Source organism: Argiope bruennichi, chromosome 3 (assembly GCF_947563725.1).
Source record: "Argiope bruennichi chromosome 3, qqArgBrue1.1, whole genome shotgun sequence".
Lineage (NCBI taxonomy): Eukaryota > Metazoa > Arthropoda > Arachnida > Araneae > Araneidae > Argiope > Argiope bruennichi.
The window spans coordinates 86,151,295-86,170,515 of record NC_079153.1 but is presented as its reverse complement, the minus strand read 5'-3'; the positions used below and the strand labels follow the sequence as shown (position 1 = coordinate 86,170,515).

At 29.7% G+C, this 19,221-nt stretch overlaps 1 protein-coding gene across 1 annotated transcript; it reads left to right on the top strand.

Annotated features, from left to right (window-relative positions):
* The first annotated feature begins 9,356 nt into the window (after positions 1-9,356).
* Positions 9,357-11,216, top strand: LOC129963987 (THAP domain-containing protein 2-like). Its single transcript, XM_056078631.1, has 3 exons — positions 9,357-9,694; positions 10,011-10,111; positions 10,810-11,216. Exons 1-3 carry the CDS (start codon positions 9,539-9,541, stop codon positions 11,006-11,008), a joined length of 456 nt encoding a protein of 151 aa, XP_055934606.1. The 5' UTR covers positions 9,357-9,538; the 3' UTR covers positions 11,009-11,216.
* The last annotated feature ends 8,005 nt before the right edge of the window (positions 11,217-19,221 follow it).

The following is a 19,221-nucleotide window of genomic DNA, read 5'->3' as shown; positions in this document are numbered from 1 at the left end:
CGGACAGACAGATTTCTCAGTGATGGGATTCGAAATTGCGCCTCTGATGAGACTAGAGCTATAAACCGGCATCTTAGAACGCGTTACTACCATTATTATTTCGACAGTAAGCAGAAATATTTTTCAACTTCAAAGACATTTTAATACTGCCATGATATCATGAGAATGATCTCCATAAGAAAGATTAATGTACACAATGAGAGGAACATATGTAAGACAATTAAAACATACATCTTTAATATCGGGCAATTTTACGGTATTATGGATATGAAGTTATAACTAAACGATATAATCAATAACTCCAACGAACCAGCTGGTAGCCGAATTCGACTAGTGATGGACAAGAAAGTGAAATTACAATAGCGCGAATGTTAGAAAATTACGTTTTTATGCGCTGTGAAAATATGGGACTTCACTGTATTTGGAAGACGACACAATGAACAGAACCTGCGTTGTTCTATTAAATTAACACATTTTCTATCACAATTTGGTGCTGAAATATATTTTCTTGATTGAATCATGAATATTATGCCTAAAAAAATTTAAATGAAAGTAAAACAACCAAAATTATCAATCAACTAGTTGGTCGCTAAAGACGGATAGTGTTCAATAAAACATTGCCGCCATCCGTGATATATTTACGAACAGAAACATCATAAATGAAATTAATATTTAACATTTTCTTGCTGTATTTTTTAGAAATGTTTAATTAAATTTAAATAAATCAGTAGTCTAAGGCAAATGCTTCGATTACACAACAATAGTTAAATTGAAATTCTCTATTCCTTCAAAACAAACTGTAAAATATTTTTTAAATGAAAATAAAGTGCGTTAAATATAATTAGAAAGATTTAGAATACGAATGTATGGATAAAATTGAAATGAAATTCTCTCTTCTTTCAAAACAATCTGTAAAATATTTTTAAAATGAAAATATAACAAACGTTTTAAATATGATTTAGAAAGATCTAGAATACGAATGTATGGATAAAATTAAAATAAAATTCTCTCTTTCTTCAAAACACTCTCCAAATTATTTTAAAAATAAAAGTATTACAAACGTTTTAAATATAATTTAGAAAGATCTAAAATACGAATGTATTGTCGTAAATATTTGACATTTTAATAGAACAATACCACTTTGGATTACGATCACGATGTATTATGATTTTGACGATGGCTGCTGGAAAAATTCTATTTTCATTTCATTAAGAGAACAATTTTCGTCCAGACGTTTAACAAATATAATAAAAGAAATCCTGTTTAACAAAATGAACAGGCTTTAAGCAGCGTCAAGGTCATGGCCGTTGCAGCAACATTGAATTGAAGCGTGTTTTATCTGTTCCTTTATCAAATGATTATGGAAATTGCTCACATTCGCAGGTGTTATGAAGAGTCTAGTAAAATTTGTTTCGAACAAATTTTTCTTAAAAGCTTGCTGCAATGAGTGCAGTTGCTGTCTGTAGTTTTATTTTTAGCCATATGTATTAAAACATGATGACAATGATTGTATTAGGGGAAAAACTGTTTGATGAAATTATTATTTTTTAACATTAATTTTGATGAAATTATTGAAAGCTATCATAGGAAAGTATCCTATTAAATTTAAATTTTATTTCAGTTTTTATACATTTGGTGATTTAATTATTATTTTTTATGAGTTAACAATTCATACGGAAATTATTGCACATGGCAGGCTATGTGCACTAATTTTATATAAGTGAATTGTATATTTGATACATTGCAGAGTTTTTCAATTTCTAGAGTTAAATAACAATATGAAAAAATAGAATCAGACAACAGGGGCCAGAATAAAGAATTCATAATAAATAAAGTTCCGGATCCGTTTTGTATTTTTTTTCTGTATAGATTGTGTTAGATGAAATAGAAAGAACATAGGAATAAAATATAGAACAAATATTTGTCTATTTCTTCTCTGTTTTTCGAAGTAATGAATATTTTTATTTTCATTAAAAGTAAAAGGTCCACGATATTTAACTGGCACGTTCTTTGATCATCTACATCAACACTATATAAAAATATAAGACAATTTATATACAAAAATAAGCCTGGATGTGTTAGTTTTTTATGAAACAGTATGAATGCTTTAATTGGAAATCCTACAATTTTGTGAACTATCTGTCCGGAACTTTTCAACTTTAATGTGAATTGAATTTGAATAATATCATTGAATTTCAGTGGTAAATAAAAATTGAAATTAATTAAATTATAAACTGAAATTCGCAAATTATAAAACGGTCCCATTTCCCGTTCATTGACAACGACATAAACGCATTTATAAATAATATCGAAATGTGGTTTCTGACCTAATTTTATTACTAAAAATCATTTTAATTTTACAAATTGTCTGTAAGATTTGGAAGGTAGGTAACTTATTGTAAATTGATACAATTTACTTATTTTGTTTAAATGATAATTATTTGTTTTAAATTAAAATCATTATTTTTATTTAATAGACACAATATTAATAACATAATAATTCTCACATCTTACAAATATTTCCAAACGCATCAATTTACAAATATCACGTAAACTTGACTTTTCTGAATGCTATTTTCATATCGATATTCTATTTTGATATATGTTTCTAAAACTAACATTTTTAATTTTTATCTTTACTTATAATAAGATGGGTGCGTGTTTGTGGGTGGGTCGGTGCTCTACAGGTCAGACTGTTTGACCTAGAACTACCACACTTGACATATAAATAGTTTGGAGGATGAAAATATGCACTTTGGAGCGATTCTTTTTGAAATTTTAATTAATTAAAATTAAAGGAAATTTTTTGAATTTTTTTCGTAATAACTTTCGAAATATTTCAGTACAAAAATGTTTTTACCCCATCTTAAAATTAAAAAAAAATATTTGTTCAATGATATCAACTTTTTAATTTATAAATTAAATTTGTATTTTTAAAAATATTTTAAGCATATTTTCCAAAATTTCACACAAAAAATTAAATTCAGCCTACCTTAACTCCTTACGTGTTGCTATTACGTTGACAAAAGCTGAGATTAAAAGATTAAATTAACTCTTATTGCAAGCTAAACTTAGAAAAGTGTAATTTTCCGCACATATCGGTATAAAATGAAATAAACATGAAATATCATGTCTTTTAAAAGATGCAAAAAAAAAAAAAAGATTTTTTGTGAACTTTTAAAATATTTATTTATTGATTCAATCATTCTGTAGTGTTCAAGGCAAAATGTTTTATATGTGAAGAAAAATTTTACGTTATAAATACAGGATATCCATTTTAATTGAGTCCGAACGTGTGATTTCTAAACAATTAGAATGCGGTATCTGAATAAAGGCTTTAAGTGAAGTAAAGAATGCTCTTTTATGCAGTGAATTACGAATTTTATATATTTATACAGACTCTTGGTTTTATGAATCATATTTAATAAAATATTCTTGAGACGATAACATTTTGAATAAACTATATTATCCATTCTATTGCGACTAAAACTGAGTGAGTTATGAAAATATGAATATTACTATCTTATAAAAAAGTGCGATTTTAGACCACTCCAATGACCACCTTAGAGAAGATACACCATTCAAAGCCCGGAGTTTCCCCAAGTCTGATTTGCCTAAAATTATGAAATTGTTGATGGTTTTAAAATAATGATATACAGAATTTCATAACTCGGTCATATTTGATCACAGGAGATAAACATGGTTTTTGGATTTAAAAATTGTAGAATAAAGTATATTTCACTGAATATGATTCCTTAGGATCAAAGGACAGTATGAAATTTTCATAAGAATATTTATTAAATGAAACCAAATAAAAAATTATTATTTACGTCATTTAAATTCCCTTGAAAATAAAACTTAAAACTGAATTTTGTGATGAATTATGAAAGCTTTTATTGAATAATTTTTTGAGATATTACATACACTACTGATCTAAAGTATTGCAAGTTTGAGAAATTTCATGTTTTCTCAAGAATACCCCCCCCCCCCAAAGTACTATTTTTTCATTTAAAGTGATATTTTTTATGTCAATATGTTAAATTAGTCTAAAGGCTAGAAATAATTAAGTTCTTGAACAAAAAAATATTTAATTTCAAAAAGAATGAAATACAAACAGGTTTATCAGTATCGAAATCCATTTTGGTTCCCCGGAATAAAATGAAGTAAAGAAAAAAATTCAAGTTCTTTTGATTAGAAAAGACAATAAAAGAGTTCAAGTTAACTAAAAAGCATTAAATAGTTAGTTGAACCCCCCCCCCCTGGCTTCGATCACAGCAGCTATTCTTTTAGGCGTGGAATCCACAAGGGTTTGCAACACTTCTTTCAGTATTTCATTGTGCCAAACTTTAATTAGTTTTCCTGAAGTTCTCATTCTGCTCTGGGTGATTCTCAGTTATTTTCTTCCCCAATATACTCCATAAATTCTCAATAGGGTTTAAATCTGGCGAATTTCCTGGCTATGCGAGAACATTAATACCATGTTTTGCAAACGCAGCCTTAGCTTTAAATAACTAATGTTTCGTTATAGAGATCAGAACTGAAATGAAATGAAATTAAAAATTAATTGTAAAGTTTGTCTTACCTTTTTCGATATACGGCTGGGTGCTAGATCTTGCTGAAATATCCATTTCTGCTTTGAGAACATATTACGTGCGCTACGAAGCAATCAATCCTTCAGCACATCAACGCACTTGTCACCATTCATGGTTCCCTGTACAAAATGAAGTCTTCCAGTTGACTGATATGACATGCATCCCCCCTGCCATTACACTTTCTGAATGTTTTGATGTATGAACTAAGCATTATGGTCTCATGATTTGGCATTTGCTTTACGCCAAACTTGGCCAGGCTTTTCAGACATTAAAGAAAAACGACTTTCTTTGCTGAATATAACTTGTCTCTATTTCAAAATCCTTCAATTTTTGTGCACTTTGGTCGATTCCTATCGTTTTTCCACATTGCTTTCGTCAGTACTGCATTTTTTTCTAGGTACTTGTTCCTTGTAACCAGCTTCACAGAGCCTCGAAATGTTCCAGGACTGGCAATGACAGACTTGGACTCATTCTATTCTCTTGCAAGTGTAGCAGAACTTGCATATCTATTTTTACGACATAATCCTGTCAATGTAGCATCAGCATGTTTAGAAGATAACTTTGATGACCGCTGCTAGGCTTTTATCTACAGTTCCTTTGGTTTTGAATCGCTTTATGAAGTGTGAAACAGTAGATTCACTGCAGTCGCACCGATGAGGAATTTAAACATTAGAAATGTTTTCTCGATGCATTAAAATAACAGCATGGAGCTTCTCACGCGTTAATTACCACATTTTAAAAAGAAATGATCATTTTAAATTGAAAAGCAATACATAGCGAACGCACTTCGATAGCGCAACAAACGAAACGAAATTCTTTGCAATTGGAGCATTTTTATAACAAACTACTTGGATGACACAATCGTAGCAGACGATTACTTAACAACGGATGGCACAATAGCTTGAAACGTCTCCACTACATTTATACTAAAAAATATCACTTTAAATGAAAAAAATATTACTTTTGGGGGGGGGTCTTATTAATGAGAAAACGTGAAATTTCTCAAACTTGCAATGCTTTTGACCTGTAGTGGATATTATAAAAATATATTCTGTAGTGCACATAAAAATGCTGTGTTGAACAATTCTATTTTCTTTTGTACTCATATATTTTAAAAAAACATGTTTAGTTTAAATAAAAAAAAAAAGTTTTTATTCGAATTGAAATTTAATCACATCCGTTTCAGTTTAAAATTCAAATTTTATGGAAACTGACAGAGAATTAGAGAGGTACATAGTTCAATAAACAGAATGGTATAAGGCTTTTATAATATTATGAGTTATATGACTATCAAAATTTGAAGCTTAAAAATATTTTACTGAAGAAGCTATTGAGAGACCAAGCTACATAAAATATCGAATTGAAAATTTTAGTGAGTATTAATCCTGACAAACAGCTGGTTACCAAAGGCAGTTAGTTTAAATTAAAATGTCAGTTTACAAGAAGAAAGAATCTCATTTTATTAATTTCGGCTAACCGATTTCTAAAACAGTCTCCAGAGAGTTCCCACGAACGTTTAATGTAACACAATTTCGAATGAGGGAAAACAATCCATAATTTATCGATGTGATGAGCTTATCATAGGCTCGTCTGCGCGCTATTAGTAAATAGGATTATCGACTGGTTTCAGAAATTAGCATAATCGATTACGAGCAGAAAAACTATCACCTGTTGACCACTGTAATGTAATTAATAATCGTAAAAGACCTTGCAGGTCAACGTTTTACAGCAGAACGAGGTCATTATGCAAAGATCAGGGTTGAGACAGTGGGAAAACGTTTAAATTACGTTGCGAACAAGAAATGGAAAACGTGCCAAGAATTTATACTTTCAATGAATCCTTCATTTTATGGTAACGGTTTCATTCATACCTATTTATAAATATGAAAACAATATGTGTCACTTAATTCCTTGATTGATAATCAATATTAATAGGAAATTTTTACACTGGCACAACTTTTGAACTAAATCCGTCAAACAGTTGATCGTCTGTCGTCTGTACTTTCTCATGCATGTACACGCTTTAACTCATAAACGCACTGGCTTAAAAACCAGCAAAACTCGGTATGTTATCTTGTGACTACAATTGTACTTTCGAATCAAATATTGGTTGCAATCGGTTAGAAAAAAAGGCATTCAAATATTTTCACAATAAATTAATAAAAGTACTAGATTTACACTTAAGATCTATATTTGGTAAGTATTATTTACAAATGCTTTGCATAGCGCAAATTAGCCAAATATAGCTCTTGAGCCAAAAAATCTCCCCAAAATCAAACCAGTGCTATGCAAAGTATTCGCGGTTTTAACGCAAGGGGCTGGGAGAGCAATAAGACTTTTATTAGAAAGTATGCGAGAAAGTTTTGGGGAAACCACTTAGACAGATTTTTAATCACAGATTATACCAAATTGAAATAGAAGTATACGAGAAAGTGAAGAGGCTCAAATGTATGAAGTTTTTTATGTAAAAAAAATTCTCAAAAATGCATTAAAAATTTTATTTCTGAATTTTTTGATTATTTTAACCGAAATCATTCCTCGAAATGCACCGTGGAACCTTATTTCTGAGCGATTATTTACTACTAATCTTACTGCACTAGTTTTTATTCATTGTTTATAACTGGATGCGCGAATATAATCCGATTATAATCATGGAATCGAGGCTGATCTAACTGTAACATCGATAAAAGGTTTAAAAAAAAAACTGTTCAAATCCGATTAACAAATGGTATATAAAATAGATTTCAATATTGCTAAACAATGCCCTATCATTTGTTTTGATTTTGACATCGTTAAATATCGAAACCAAAACCGTATCTTTTATCATTTATTTATTGAAGAGGTTGTGATGATAAAGAAATGTAAAGAAACAAATATTGCTGATGCACCTCAGTTCAATATTGTCATAGATAATACTTTGCTGTTGAGGATTTAAAACTAAGCTGTTCATAAAACGTATTATTGAAATTTTTATTATACGATAATCCTAGCTATGTTGTCGGCAAAAACGGTTAGTATATTTATAAATTACCTCTTAAAAGATCCGTAAAGCAATTTAAAATTTTTGGCTAACGTTTGAATTTTTGATAGTATAGTATTTTTTGAATATTGAATTTTTGATAGTACAGTACAGTTTTATAGAATAGTATTTGTTGAAAACTAAATGCCGTTTGTGATATCATGTTTAATTGCAATTTTTATTCCTTTTAACATCTCCTGACAACTCTAAGTTTAATACCGAAATGGCAGAATATTATTAATTTTTCTTTTAATTAATTTCTATTAATTCTACTTGTGTTGCAAATAAAGATTTTTAAATTTATGACAAAGTTTTTATACATGATATGTAGACTAAATTGAATAGACGATGTCTAAAGTATTTTTAGATATTTTTTATTTCTGTACGGCAAAAAAAAACAACTATACTTATTTATGTTTTCTGATAACTGAAACGACCACTTCTGTTAAGAATATAAATGAATTCCAAAGATACCAACTGAACTTATTTCTAGAATGATTTAAATGAACTTCTATGAGCAATTTTGGTACAATAAATATTGCGATTTTTATTACATTTCCTTTATTTACAAAATTATGAATATTCTTTTCCGAGAGCATACATAACATCGAACAGAAGTCTTACTATTTTATGCTTTAATTTTATAAATAAAAGAAAGTGCTCGATTTTTTTGCATTACTTTGAATGATCTACTAGAATACAATGTATATTTCCCTCCTCATAAACCATTGATAAACCAAAGAGCAACGAACTCTTTTTCTTTCTTTCATGTTATTATTACGAACAAAGAAAATGATAATCCTAAGAATATGATCGATAAAAATCGAGCAAGTGGAAGAAAAAGACATTCGGCACGCAGATATATTGAATGAAGTGTATCATATCATGTTTCCGAATTGTTCTTATAGTAAGAGTCTTTATAATAGGATTGTAAGAATAATTCGTACGAACCAAACCTGGAATTTCTGTACTATTAAGCCATTCGAGTGACATCAAACTGCACGGTGTTTATTAACGTTATATCGTGTCCTTTTTCTTCTTGTAAGAAACACAATCTATTTCTTAATAAATCTGGTGAAGCATATTCGACATATATCACACGAGCAGGAAATGACTTCATTATGTCAAGATTTTTTGTTCACTCTACTATTCTCTATCTCTAGTAATAATAAAGACGAATTTATGTGTGTGCGCGCGAGTTCTATATGTCAAACCCTTTGACTTAGATCTCCAGATTTGGTAAAGATATAGTTTGGAGGTTGAAAATGCTTACCACGAAGCTTTTCTGAAATTTTGAATAATTTGATTTATTAAAAATTAAGCGTAAATTGGCGTTTTTCCTTGATAACTTATGAAAATATTATCAAACAAAACTGAGTTTTATGTTTTATATTTTAAAAAAATATCTTTAATCATATTAATGTGATTGCTATGCAATTCTTTCCCAAACTTTGAAAATATTTAAAATAATTTTCAGCAATTTTATCAGGGAATTCAAATTATTTTCGTTGTTTTTTTTTAAATAGTTAATCGCATGATTCTCTTTCATAGTCGAAAGAAGAGAGATTGAATGAGAAATCAGAGAGTGAAATTACATTACCGGAAAAGACAATGTTCGGTTTTAAAGAGATTACTGAACTATTTATATTTTTAATAACATTATGACGTCATGGATCACGATTCGTTCCGGAAAGGCTCATGTACCACGACCTTCGTAATACAAGGCCTCACAACTCCCAACGCGTTCAGCCCGTGACGTCACGAGTTAGGATGAATTTTCAGGAAAATTCTAAAGGCAGCTGGTGTAAAAGAGTGCGGTTAGTCACGGTAGATGTTGGCGTAGCGAAGTGCGGGTAATGTTTTACTGGTTTTATTTAAAAGTTTTCTGATCTTTTTTTCATATTAATTTTAATTTATTGTAATAAAGATGCCTAGTGCGTGCTGTGTTCCTAACTGTAAAAGTAATTACACGAAAAATAGCCCCAATATTTCAGTATTTTCGTTTCCAAGAGATGAAAACACTAGAAGAGCATGGATCTCTGCAATAAAGCGGGACAATTTCGTGCCAACTAAATATAGTAAGGTAAGTTTGATTCTTTTTTGTACAGTTTTTAGTTAATTAATTCTCTTGAACTGTGAAACATTTAAAATTATGTATAACTTCCATTTATCTTGAGTCATTTTGTTTTCTCTACATTTAGTTGCTTATGCTTCCAATTACTTTGGTATTGTTTGCTTGAGCTAAATAAAAAATTTCTTTGTTTTATTGTTATTTCTCATAGTCTTTTTATTTGTTCTTAATATTTAAAATGTTTTGTTTCTGTGTCTTTTTAATTATACTTCATATATATTTTTTAAAATTTGACTTAGGCCTAATCTTTGTTTGATATATTATGTAGGTCTGTGCTAAACATTTTCCAGAAAATCAGTTTTTAACTGTTAGAGAAGCGTTTAATACCAGTACAGGAGAACTTATTCAAGTACCAATGGAGTATAAAAGGTAAGTTTTTTTTAGAAATATGTAATAATTATCACCAAAATCTTACAAAGTACTTAAGTGATTTACTGTTATTATACTCTTATAAAAAAAAGGTTTAAATCATCTAATGAATAATAAAACTTAATTTTTTATTATATATATCATGACTATAGATTGTAGCAAATTAAATTTATATTTTGTTCTAAAATATTATGCAAAAAAGTTAGATATAGTTGTAAAACAATATAAATTGCATGCTCATATAGGTTTAGAAAATGTAGTTTTTATTTGTTTATCTATAAATCATCAGATTATATATAAAACAATTAATATTTATTATTTTTAAATATCATTAGTTATACACAATCTTTAATTATAAATGAATGCAACTTTTACAAAATATCTTAAACTTTTTTAAAAAAGTAATGAAAAGTTAACTGTTTTTAAATCAATTTTTCATACCTTGTAAAATCAATTGATTAATTCATGTAGAATATTGTATTACTTGAATGGTAGTAATAATAAATTATTTTAGATATTCCAACACAATATTGAACTATTTATTTTGGATGGATGAATGAATGTTTCTGTTGATTTTAAATTTTATTATTTAATAGTATGATTTTATTTAATACTGTCCAACATACGTTAGCTTTCAGTTTATGCATTATAAAATTACTAATTTTTTTTATCTAATGAATTCCACTTTTTTTTTCTAGGCTTGTACCTGGTGCTGTACCTTCAATTTTCCCTAATTTACCCTCATATTTTTCTTCGGAATCAAAAGCAAGAAGAGAAACTCCAATGGATAGGGCAACATGTAAGGATATGGAAAACTTAAAAGCAGCTTTAAATAGCAGTTTCCAGGACATAGCAAAAAAAGAGGAGTTAGAAAAAATCAAACTTTTTCTGATTTAATTTTAAAATTTAAAAACTTTGAATCAAATATATGGAGTGTAATTCAAAAAGCAAACAAAATAATTTTTATTTGTCTAGACACTTCTCAAGCTCCTAAGGTAAGTCATTCTTTATTAATTTCTTCCAAATTAGAAGCCCATGCATATGTTGCAGATCATGAGGTTAGAAGTTTAGGCAATTTTTCTTTTCCATTAGTCATAAGTAAATCAGGTACAATTATAGAAATTCTAGATGATTTAGAAAATTTTATGTATGAGTTAAAAGGGAAAATTGAAGCAAAAGATACAGTCCAGTTAATATGCAACTTATTAAAGGCCCTTTCGGAAAATTCTGAAGTTAGCTCGCAAGCAATTTTTTGATGGAGCAAGTTTCTTTTCTTGGAAATAAATATGCACGCAGATATTCATCTGATATAATGATATTTTCATCTTTACTGTATACTATAGCACCACCTGCATATAAATTCCTAAGACAAAGTGGATATTTGGTTCTGCCTCATCCAAATACTATAAATCATCTGTGTTCAAAGTATAATGTAAGCCCACAATTAGAACAGCTAGATTCATATTTTTTGTTGTACATAAAACAGAAATTTAAATGTTTGCAGGAGAAAGATAAAATTGTGACTTTATTGCTAGATGAAGTTCACATAAAAGAATATTTTGAGTATAAAGGTGGTTGTGTAACGGGCATGTCGTGTGATTCTGAAGCTTCTGCTTCTAGTGCCCAAGTTTTTATGGTCAAAAGCTTTAGTTCAGAAAAAAAACCTAGCTGTAAAGAAAACTGAAAAAAGAAAGGAAAAAAAAATTAAAAATTACTAACTTGAAAAAGAGGTGGGATGATAAAAATATTTAATATTAAACTTTCAAGCATAACAAGTAATATCAGTTTAAGTTGTTAATTGACTTTTATCACAATTGTTTCTTTTAATATTGTTATTAACTTTTATTTATAAATTTGTATATTAACTTTATTTAATATTATAATTATTTTCATTTGTCTGTGTGAAATTTATAATAAAGTTGGGAAACAAAATGTATTTTGTTATTGTCTCTCTGAAAATAAAATGTTATGATTCAAATAGTGTGTGATTTTTTTTTATTTGTGTTATCCTTTGTTACTTCAGATTAAGTATAAGTGCATTAAAATGTGAAATCAGATGTAATAAAAGCTAGTTTATTAAATTGTATGAATTACTAATATATTAAATGAAAACAATTCTTAATGTGAAAAAACAAGGTGTGAAAGTAATTCTTTTTTATCAACAGAATTAGTTGGTGTAAAATATAAATCTGATATTAAATACATTAATGTTTTATTTGAAAGTTCATAAGTAATTTGAGAAGTAAACAATTATATGTTAGTTTATAAAATACATGGTTAGTTTATAAAATACTTACCTGTCACTACAATAAAAAAAATCATCAAAAGCTTTAAAAAGTCTTAATGATTAATTTAATTTCAAGCTTTAAAAAATATTTTCAAAGGAAAAAATAAAACGATTTTTAACAGCTTTTAATAAAATAAAAAAACTATTAAAACAAGAAAACTAATCTATACCTCAATGTATATATCTAATAAATTTACATCTTCGAAAGTTTGAATGTTATTAAATGGTCAATACGCTATAGAGGACTTTTAAGATTTTCTATCATGCCGTTTCTTTTATTCACACGGGAAAAAATAAATCTTGAATTTTATGCAAGTTTCATGTCTTAATATTAGGAATAGTAAGTTATTTTTAAGTGAATTTAAAATATACCTACACATCAAGGAAGAAAGCAGGATTCTGCTCACGGCAGGCAATCATCCTAATTGTGTGACGTCACAAACTAGTTGTGAGGCCTTGTATTACGGAGGTCGTGCATGTACTCAATAAAACAGCACCCATATACATGGTACTTAATAAAAAGTACCAACACACACACACACACCTTTATTATTATTAACATGATGCTTAAAAATGCTTTGTTAAGGGAGTGATGAACATTGAGTTATATGTATAAGATTTGATTGAAATCAAGGACAACCCAAATTCTCGACAAACCAGTTGGTCGCTAATGGCGGCCAGCTAGTTTTAGGTTCTGAATAAGAGAAAAAAGGAATTTCATGAATAATATTTTCTTGCAGAATGACGATGAATGATTTTCATGACGTCTTTCATAAATGAATGATCTACTTAGATAATACTTCAACTTGATGATTTCAGCAATTTCTATACATTAGAACATCATGCGGTGCTGGAAACGAAAAATTATCTAAACGCAAATTAATAAACATATCTCACATTGCAGCAAAGTTCTGTTTTAGATATTGATAAATAGAAATTTATTTTATTTACTTTGATTTTATTAATTTTTTTTCTCATTTATTTATTTTGTTTTGTATGTCTTGGACACATCGGCGCGTGGAAGTGCTTCCCAAATTATAGTTTATTGAAAAATGATCGATTATTATTTTTTTTCAGGTACAAAATGATCAGTTTTTGAAACGTTTTGAGTATTATAACCTATTTATTAATATTTAATTATACACACCGATGAGAGATGACATACTTAGAAACGAGAGAAACATTTATAATTTCTATTTGACATTTAGAGACGATCAATCAAATGTTTGCTTTTTTAGAGAGAGAAAGAGACAGAGAGAGAGAGAGAGAGAAAAAATGACTGGATGTTTCACGTTTCACTTTCGAGTTAAATGAAAATGCTGTTATATTATTTATTAATAACAACAACAGCAAAAAAAATGATATTTGTTAAATTTCAAAATGTGTTTGTTTATTAAATTCCGATAAAATGAAACATATTTCCAACAGTTGTCTGTGACAAGATACAGTTAAATAAATTTTTTTAAAAATCCCAGCCGATTTGGAAAAAAATTGCAGATATTATATTATTTAAATATACAAGACGGATTTTTTTTTAAAAAAAGAAATAAGATGTTATTGAACTAATCTGTTTTTATATTAATTTAAATTTATTTACGATAGAATTTTTACAACATATATAATTTCTTTTCCCAAATTTTATTACATTTCAAAGTTCTCTAATTTACTAATGTTTAGATCATGAAACGTTATCTCGCTGCAAATTTCTAATAGTACACTATAATATGGAACAGCTTAATTTTAAAAGAAAAAAAATAGAGAGAAATTTCTGGAAATTAGATTAATCGAATAAGTAAGACAAGTTTTCGGAAAAAAAAAAAATAAAGACATTATCTCCTCGATCGTTAAAAGCTAATTTTCATCGTATAGAATGTGAACTGTTGATTGAGGTTCACCAAACCCATTACGCCCAAGACATACAATGTTTCCTTGTCATCATCATCACTGAATAATATTCCATTCATTCGAGCAAACGGGCGCAACTTGGGTCAACAAGGGAGTTTCCTTTCTGTGGGTGGGGTGGATTATTAAAAGGACTGGCCGTCTCGAAATGGAAAAGCCGCAGACTTAGCGTAGACTGACCGTTGAACTTTCGCGTTTACAACTTTTTATTTATCTTTAAGGTTTTTGAAAGATTCCTATCTCGGAGACGATTGGTGAGTTAGTTCTCTGTGCCAGTGACCTAGTTTCAGAATTCGCCCGTTCTATATCCGAGGACTCGATGCTGTCCTCTTTTCGTGCCGAGAGGAACGTTTACAGTTCAAAGGACTGACTGGATTGTAAGCAGAAATAATTATTTTCTGTTGTATTTTCTTGTGGTCAGTGTAACGTGTAGAATCTTATTTCACAACACAATAAACTAGCCTATTCAGCTTTTTATGAGATGTTGGGAAAAAAAAAAAAACCTACGGAGAGTTTCCTCCTCGCGACTTTCGTGGCCGAAAAGAAAAATCTTTTGAAATTTTAACTTTGTTTTATTTTATCCCAGGACGCATAATTTTTGTACAGGATAGTGGCGATGATTAACAGATGTCGGTTTACATCGCGATACAAGAGTATAATTTGTACAAGAATCCTGCAGTTAATTTCAATTAGTAGAATTAACAATCTTTAATAGTATCCTGTTACTTATTTTGTACCTAATTATATGGAAATCATCAATTAATACTGTTATATATATATATATATATATATATATATATATATATATATATATATATATATATATATGTGTGTGTGTGTGTGTGTGTGTGTGTGTGTGTGTGCGCGCGCGCGCTCCCTCGCATGTGAGTGTAAACTGGTTTTAGAAGATACTTGGCCGAGAAAAGGAGACTTTACAAAAAGGAGACTGTACAAAAAACAAACAGATGATAAAAAAATGCGTCAGTCAGTTGCAACACAAAAACAAGAGAGAGAAATTTTTCCTTACAGTGATTTTACTATGATATTCTGATAAGGATTTCTTTGCTACGTGTAGGTGTAAGAAAAGAATCTTAGGTATGTTTGAAATGTATGTGCAAGTGTTAGAGAATTGTGAGAAAATGATTAAGCCATCTGTTATATATATATATATATATATATATATATATATATATATATATATATATATATATATATATATATATATATATATATATATATAGCTCATATTAAAAATAAATAAATTAAAAGTGGGAAGTGGATGAGAAAATAATAGAACATTTTAGAATATAGTAAACATGGGCAATATTAAGATAAAAATTAGGAAATTAATTAAGATTCAAATTAGATATTTACTTAATAAGGACCTGATGGTAAGATCTCAGCTTTGGGATTGGAGGATTCTATCAGGACCGGCCATCTCCGTAATGGGGGCCGGATGCCAAATAAACTATAGAACCTTAAAATTCTTTTCAAAGTTAAAAATAAAAGGATTCAAAATAAGTATTGAATAAATTTGAAAAAATTTATTAATTTAAATAAGCTTACTTCATTTTGATACCTTCAGCAGGATAAGACGTATAATCACATACGTATGGTACATGAGGTACGGAAACTCTCATAATTAGAAAAGTTTAACAGTTATGTGCAGTTAAAACTATCGAGGATTAGATCTTAGAAAGAAATAGCCTGCTTTCAGACGTTACGTCAGTTTTCTTTCGTATGGATCTGAACATTTTTCTTTGTACCCAAAATGGACTAATAATTCATCATGGCCAGTTCCAAGCATGTGAAAAAAGTGTCATAGAAGACTGCCAATCATCATCGAAACGAGTCCCCAGGGCCGACAAGATTGATCGCACCTGAAGAGAGCCTTAGGCTTTATAATTATGGTTTAACCGTATCTATCCGTGATAATAGTTTCTTACATCTTTTTACTATTCTAAAAATTGTGTTATAGAAATGCTGAAGATCACTAGGAAAATTTCGCGAAGATCTCTAAATAAACCCTTTTTATATTTTTTTTAGTTTTTAAAGTTGTAAAAATAAAGAAAATAAAATTGATTGTTTAGTCCTTGAATGATCAGAGGTCTCCCTCAAGTCATGGGAACAGAGTGTCACACCTTCTAGATGACCAGGGTGCCGCGCCTTCCAGATGAGCCACGCCTTCTATGTGTCTGGCCCAGGTGTTGATATATGAAAGACGATTCCTCTAAGAGTGTATTCCTCTAAGAGATATAAGTTCGCCCTGTTGCGCATTAGGAATTAGAGAATTCATTCTTTCCATTAGAATGGAGCAGAATTTTGGGGATTTAGGGTATCTCAGATATCATGATGATCATATGATCACAGTTTAAAATTACGATTTCCTTCCCAAAGTAGCCTTATTTTTGTTTCAAAGTGCAATATTAATATGAATAAACAAAACTTGCACAATACGAAGTGAAATATATTTTGCTTCTTACTATGGTACAAAGGATCGAATATGCATTTCCTTCTTTTTCCGTTAAACTTTGAGATCCACAATTTTATACAGATCAGCAATTTTGAGTTCCAGATTAAATACAGATCTCATTCATCTAGTTTGTTATTTTTTTGAGTAATGCTACCATATGCATATGCAGACAAATAGACAGACACTTCAATGGATTTAGTGCAATGTTAGACCTTTCAACGGAATATTCAAAATTAGTCATTCATGCATGATTAAAGAAGAAAGTTAACATTCGCCTATAGTTTTTGATAGTTTGTAATATAGCGTTCATTTGTTACAACTAGACAGAACGACTTCGAATTTGATGAACTAAGCTTAAAATCTGATGTAATTTTATAATTCTAGTAACAAAATTAAAGTCAATTTTTATATATCTATTTTTTAGCGTTGCAAAGTTAATGTTTAAGCATGTATTCTGCAGCATAAACAGATTTTTATTGTGATTTTTGTTCTTCCTAAATTTGACAGAACACACAACTTTGTTATAAAAATTCGCTTATCAAATTAACTTCACTAATTCATTGCTTTTCTGTGTTATTGAGTTTACAAACGAACTAAAATAATTCCAAACATTTTATTTTCGACTTATAAAGGCTCCCACATGTGAATTCATTATATCAAAGTCGAATTTTTTGGCGATCAAAATACTTTCTTTGTTTATATATTTCGTACGCGAGAAAGTAAAAATAATAATAATAAATGTTCAATATTGATCATTGATTGTGTCCTTTTCTTAATTTGGGAGGGAAAAAAAAATTGAACGAGGAGTAGATATTTATTTAAATAAACTAATTTTTTTAAACCCTTCCTTCATAATTTTTTTTAAAATGTCAATAAAATGACTAATATATTGCCCTCGAAATCCACTAAACTTAACTTCCACCTACAGCTACTCCGGAATTCTTAACCTAGCAATATAACCAGTTGTTTCTGAAATTGAATAGAGATGTGAAATTGTATGAATGCAACTATTTAACGCATTGTTCGTTGCTTATCAGGAAATGCAAAACCACAAATTACAAGAAAAATAAGAAAAAAAGGCGATATATAAATGAATATTATAAATGTTTTTAAAAATGCATAGACAAGATTAAATAGTGTTACGAAATTTCCGGGGTTCGTTTGGATAGTGGGAGTTATATGGTGTGGAGAACGCTCAATCAGCAGGCGTCAGTAGAAATTAAAACAACGACGTTTATTTACACGAAGACACACAGAGCAGCACAAAGACGACAACTATATACAGCACAGAAGACGATTATCTTCAGCCGAGACGTGCAGCATACAAAACAGCATAAACAGTAGCATACAACAGACTCAACAGCAGACAGTAGAACACAGCTTAGTTCAGCACTAGCTTCACTCCGTCGCTGCTCCGCTTATCTCTAGAAGACCAGTTCTTTACTGTCGTTTCCGACTACTCTTCGACTCCACTGGTCCACCACTCAATTCACCGTCCTCCCCGGCAGCTGCGGGTGCTTCCTTTTATAGGTCTCAGGAGGCGGGGCTAGAAGCCTCTCAAACGATCAGGAACGTTCGAGGTGTATCTCTGTTCCTACTGGACGGATCGGGAAAATTCTCGATGTTTCGGGTATAATCTATTTTGGCGCCAAAGTCTCCAAATTCGTCGCCAAGTCGCCAAATGGTCGCCAAGCTCTGGGACCTCCCATGGAACCAACTATGCTGGAAAGCCGCATCGCAGATTCGTAACAATAGAATCTATTTAAACCATCTTACATTTAAAGCCAGTATCTGAAAATCAAAAATAGTTAAAGTAAACCTTGAACTACATTGTTTCGTTTAATATCACAATCAGTGAGTCTTCACAGATCATTTCATTTTTGTTTAATTATTTCTAGCACACGCTTAACAAAATTGTTGACTGTGGTTCCCAGGACAGAAACGAAGAGATAAGAATCCTTAGCACCTGCAATATCTTTTTTAACCCTTTAAAGGGTCATTTTTTTCTAGTCATATTATATTAAAATATTTTTAGGCTTGAAATTAGAATAAGAAAAGGGATTCATTTAGCTCATTAGATAAATTTAATTTGATTAATTAATTAATTTGGTTAATTAATAAAGTATCAAACCAAGACACATCATTTTGTGTGAGATAAAGAACTGAAGCATCTAAGTCTCTGTCTTTCTAAAAAAATTTTTCAGAACTTATGCCAACCTACATAAATTCATACAAAGATTGATAAATTTGGTGGGAAGCATACTTCTCACGGCCCTAGAAACGGTTAAAAGATATCTAAGATTTCTTACCTAAGTCGACATGCAGCAAAGAAATCTGTACCAGAATCTCACAGTGAAATCACTGAAGGGACAAATTTCTCTCTCTTATGTGTCCCGATGCAGGCTGACGCGTCTCTTTTCGCTTCTCCCGTGTACACCGTGTGCCTCC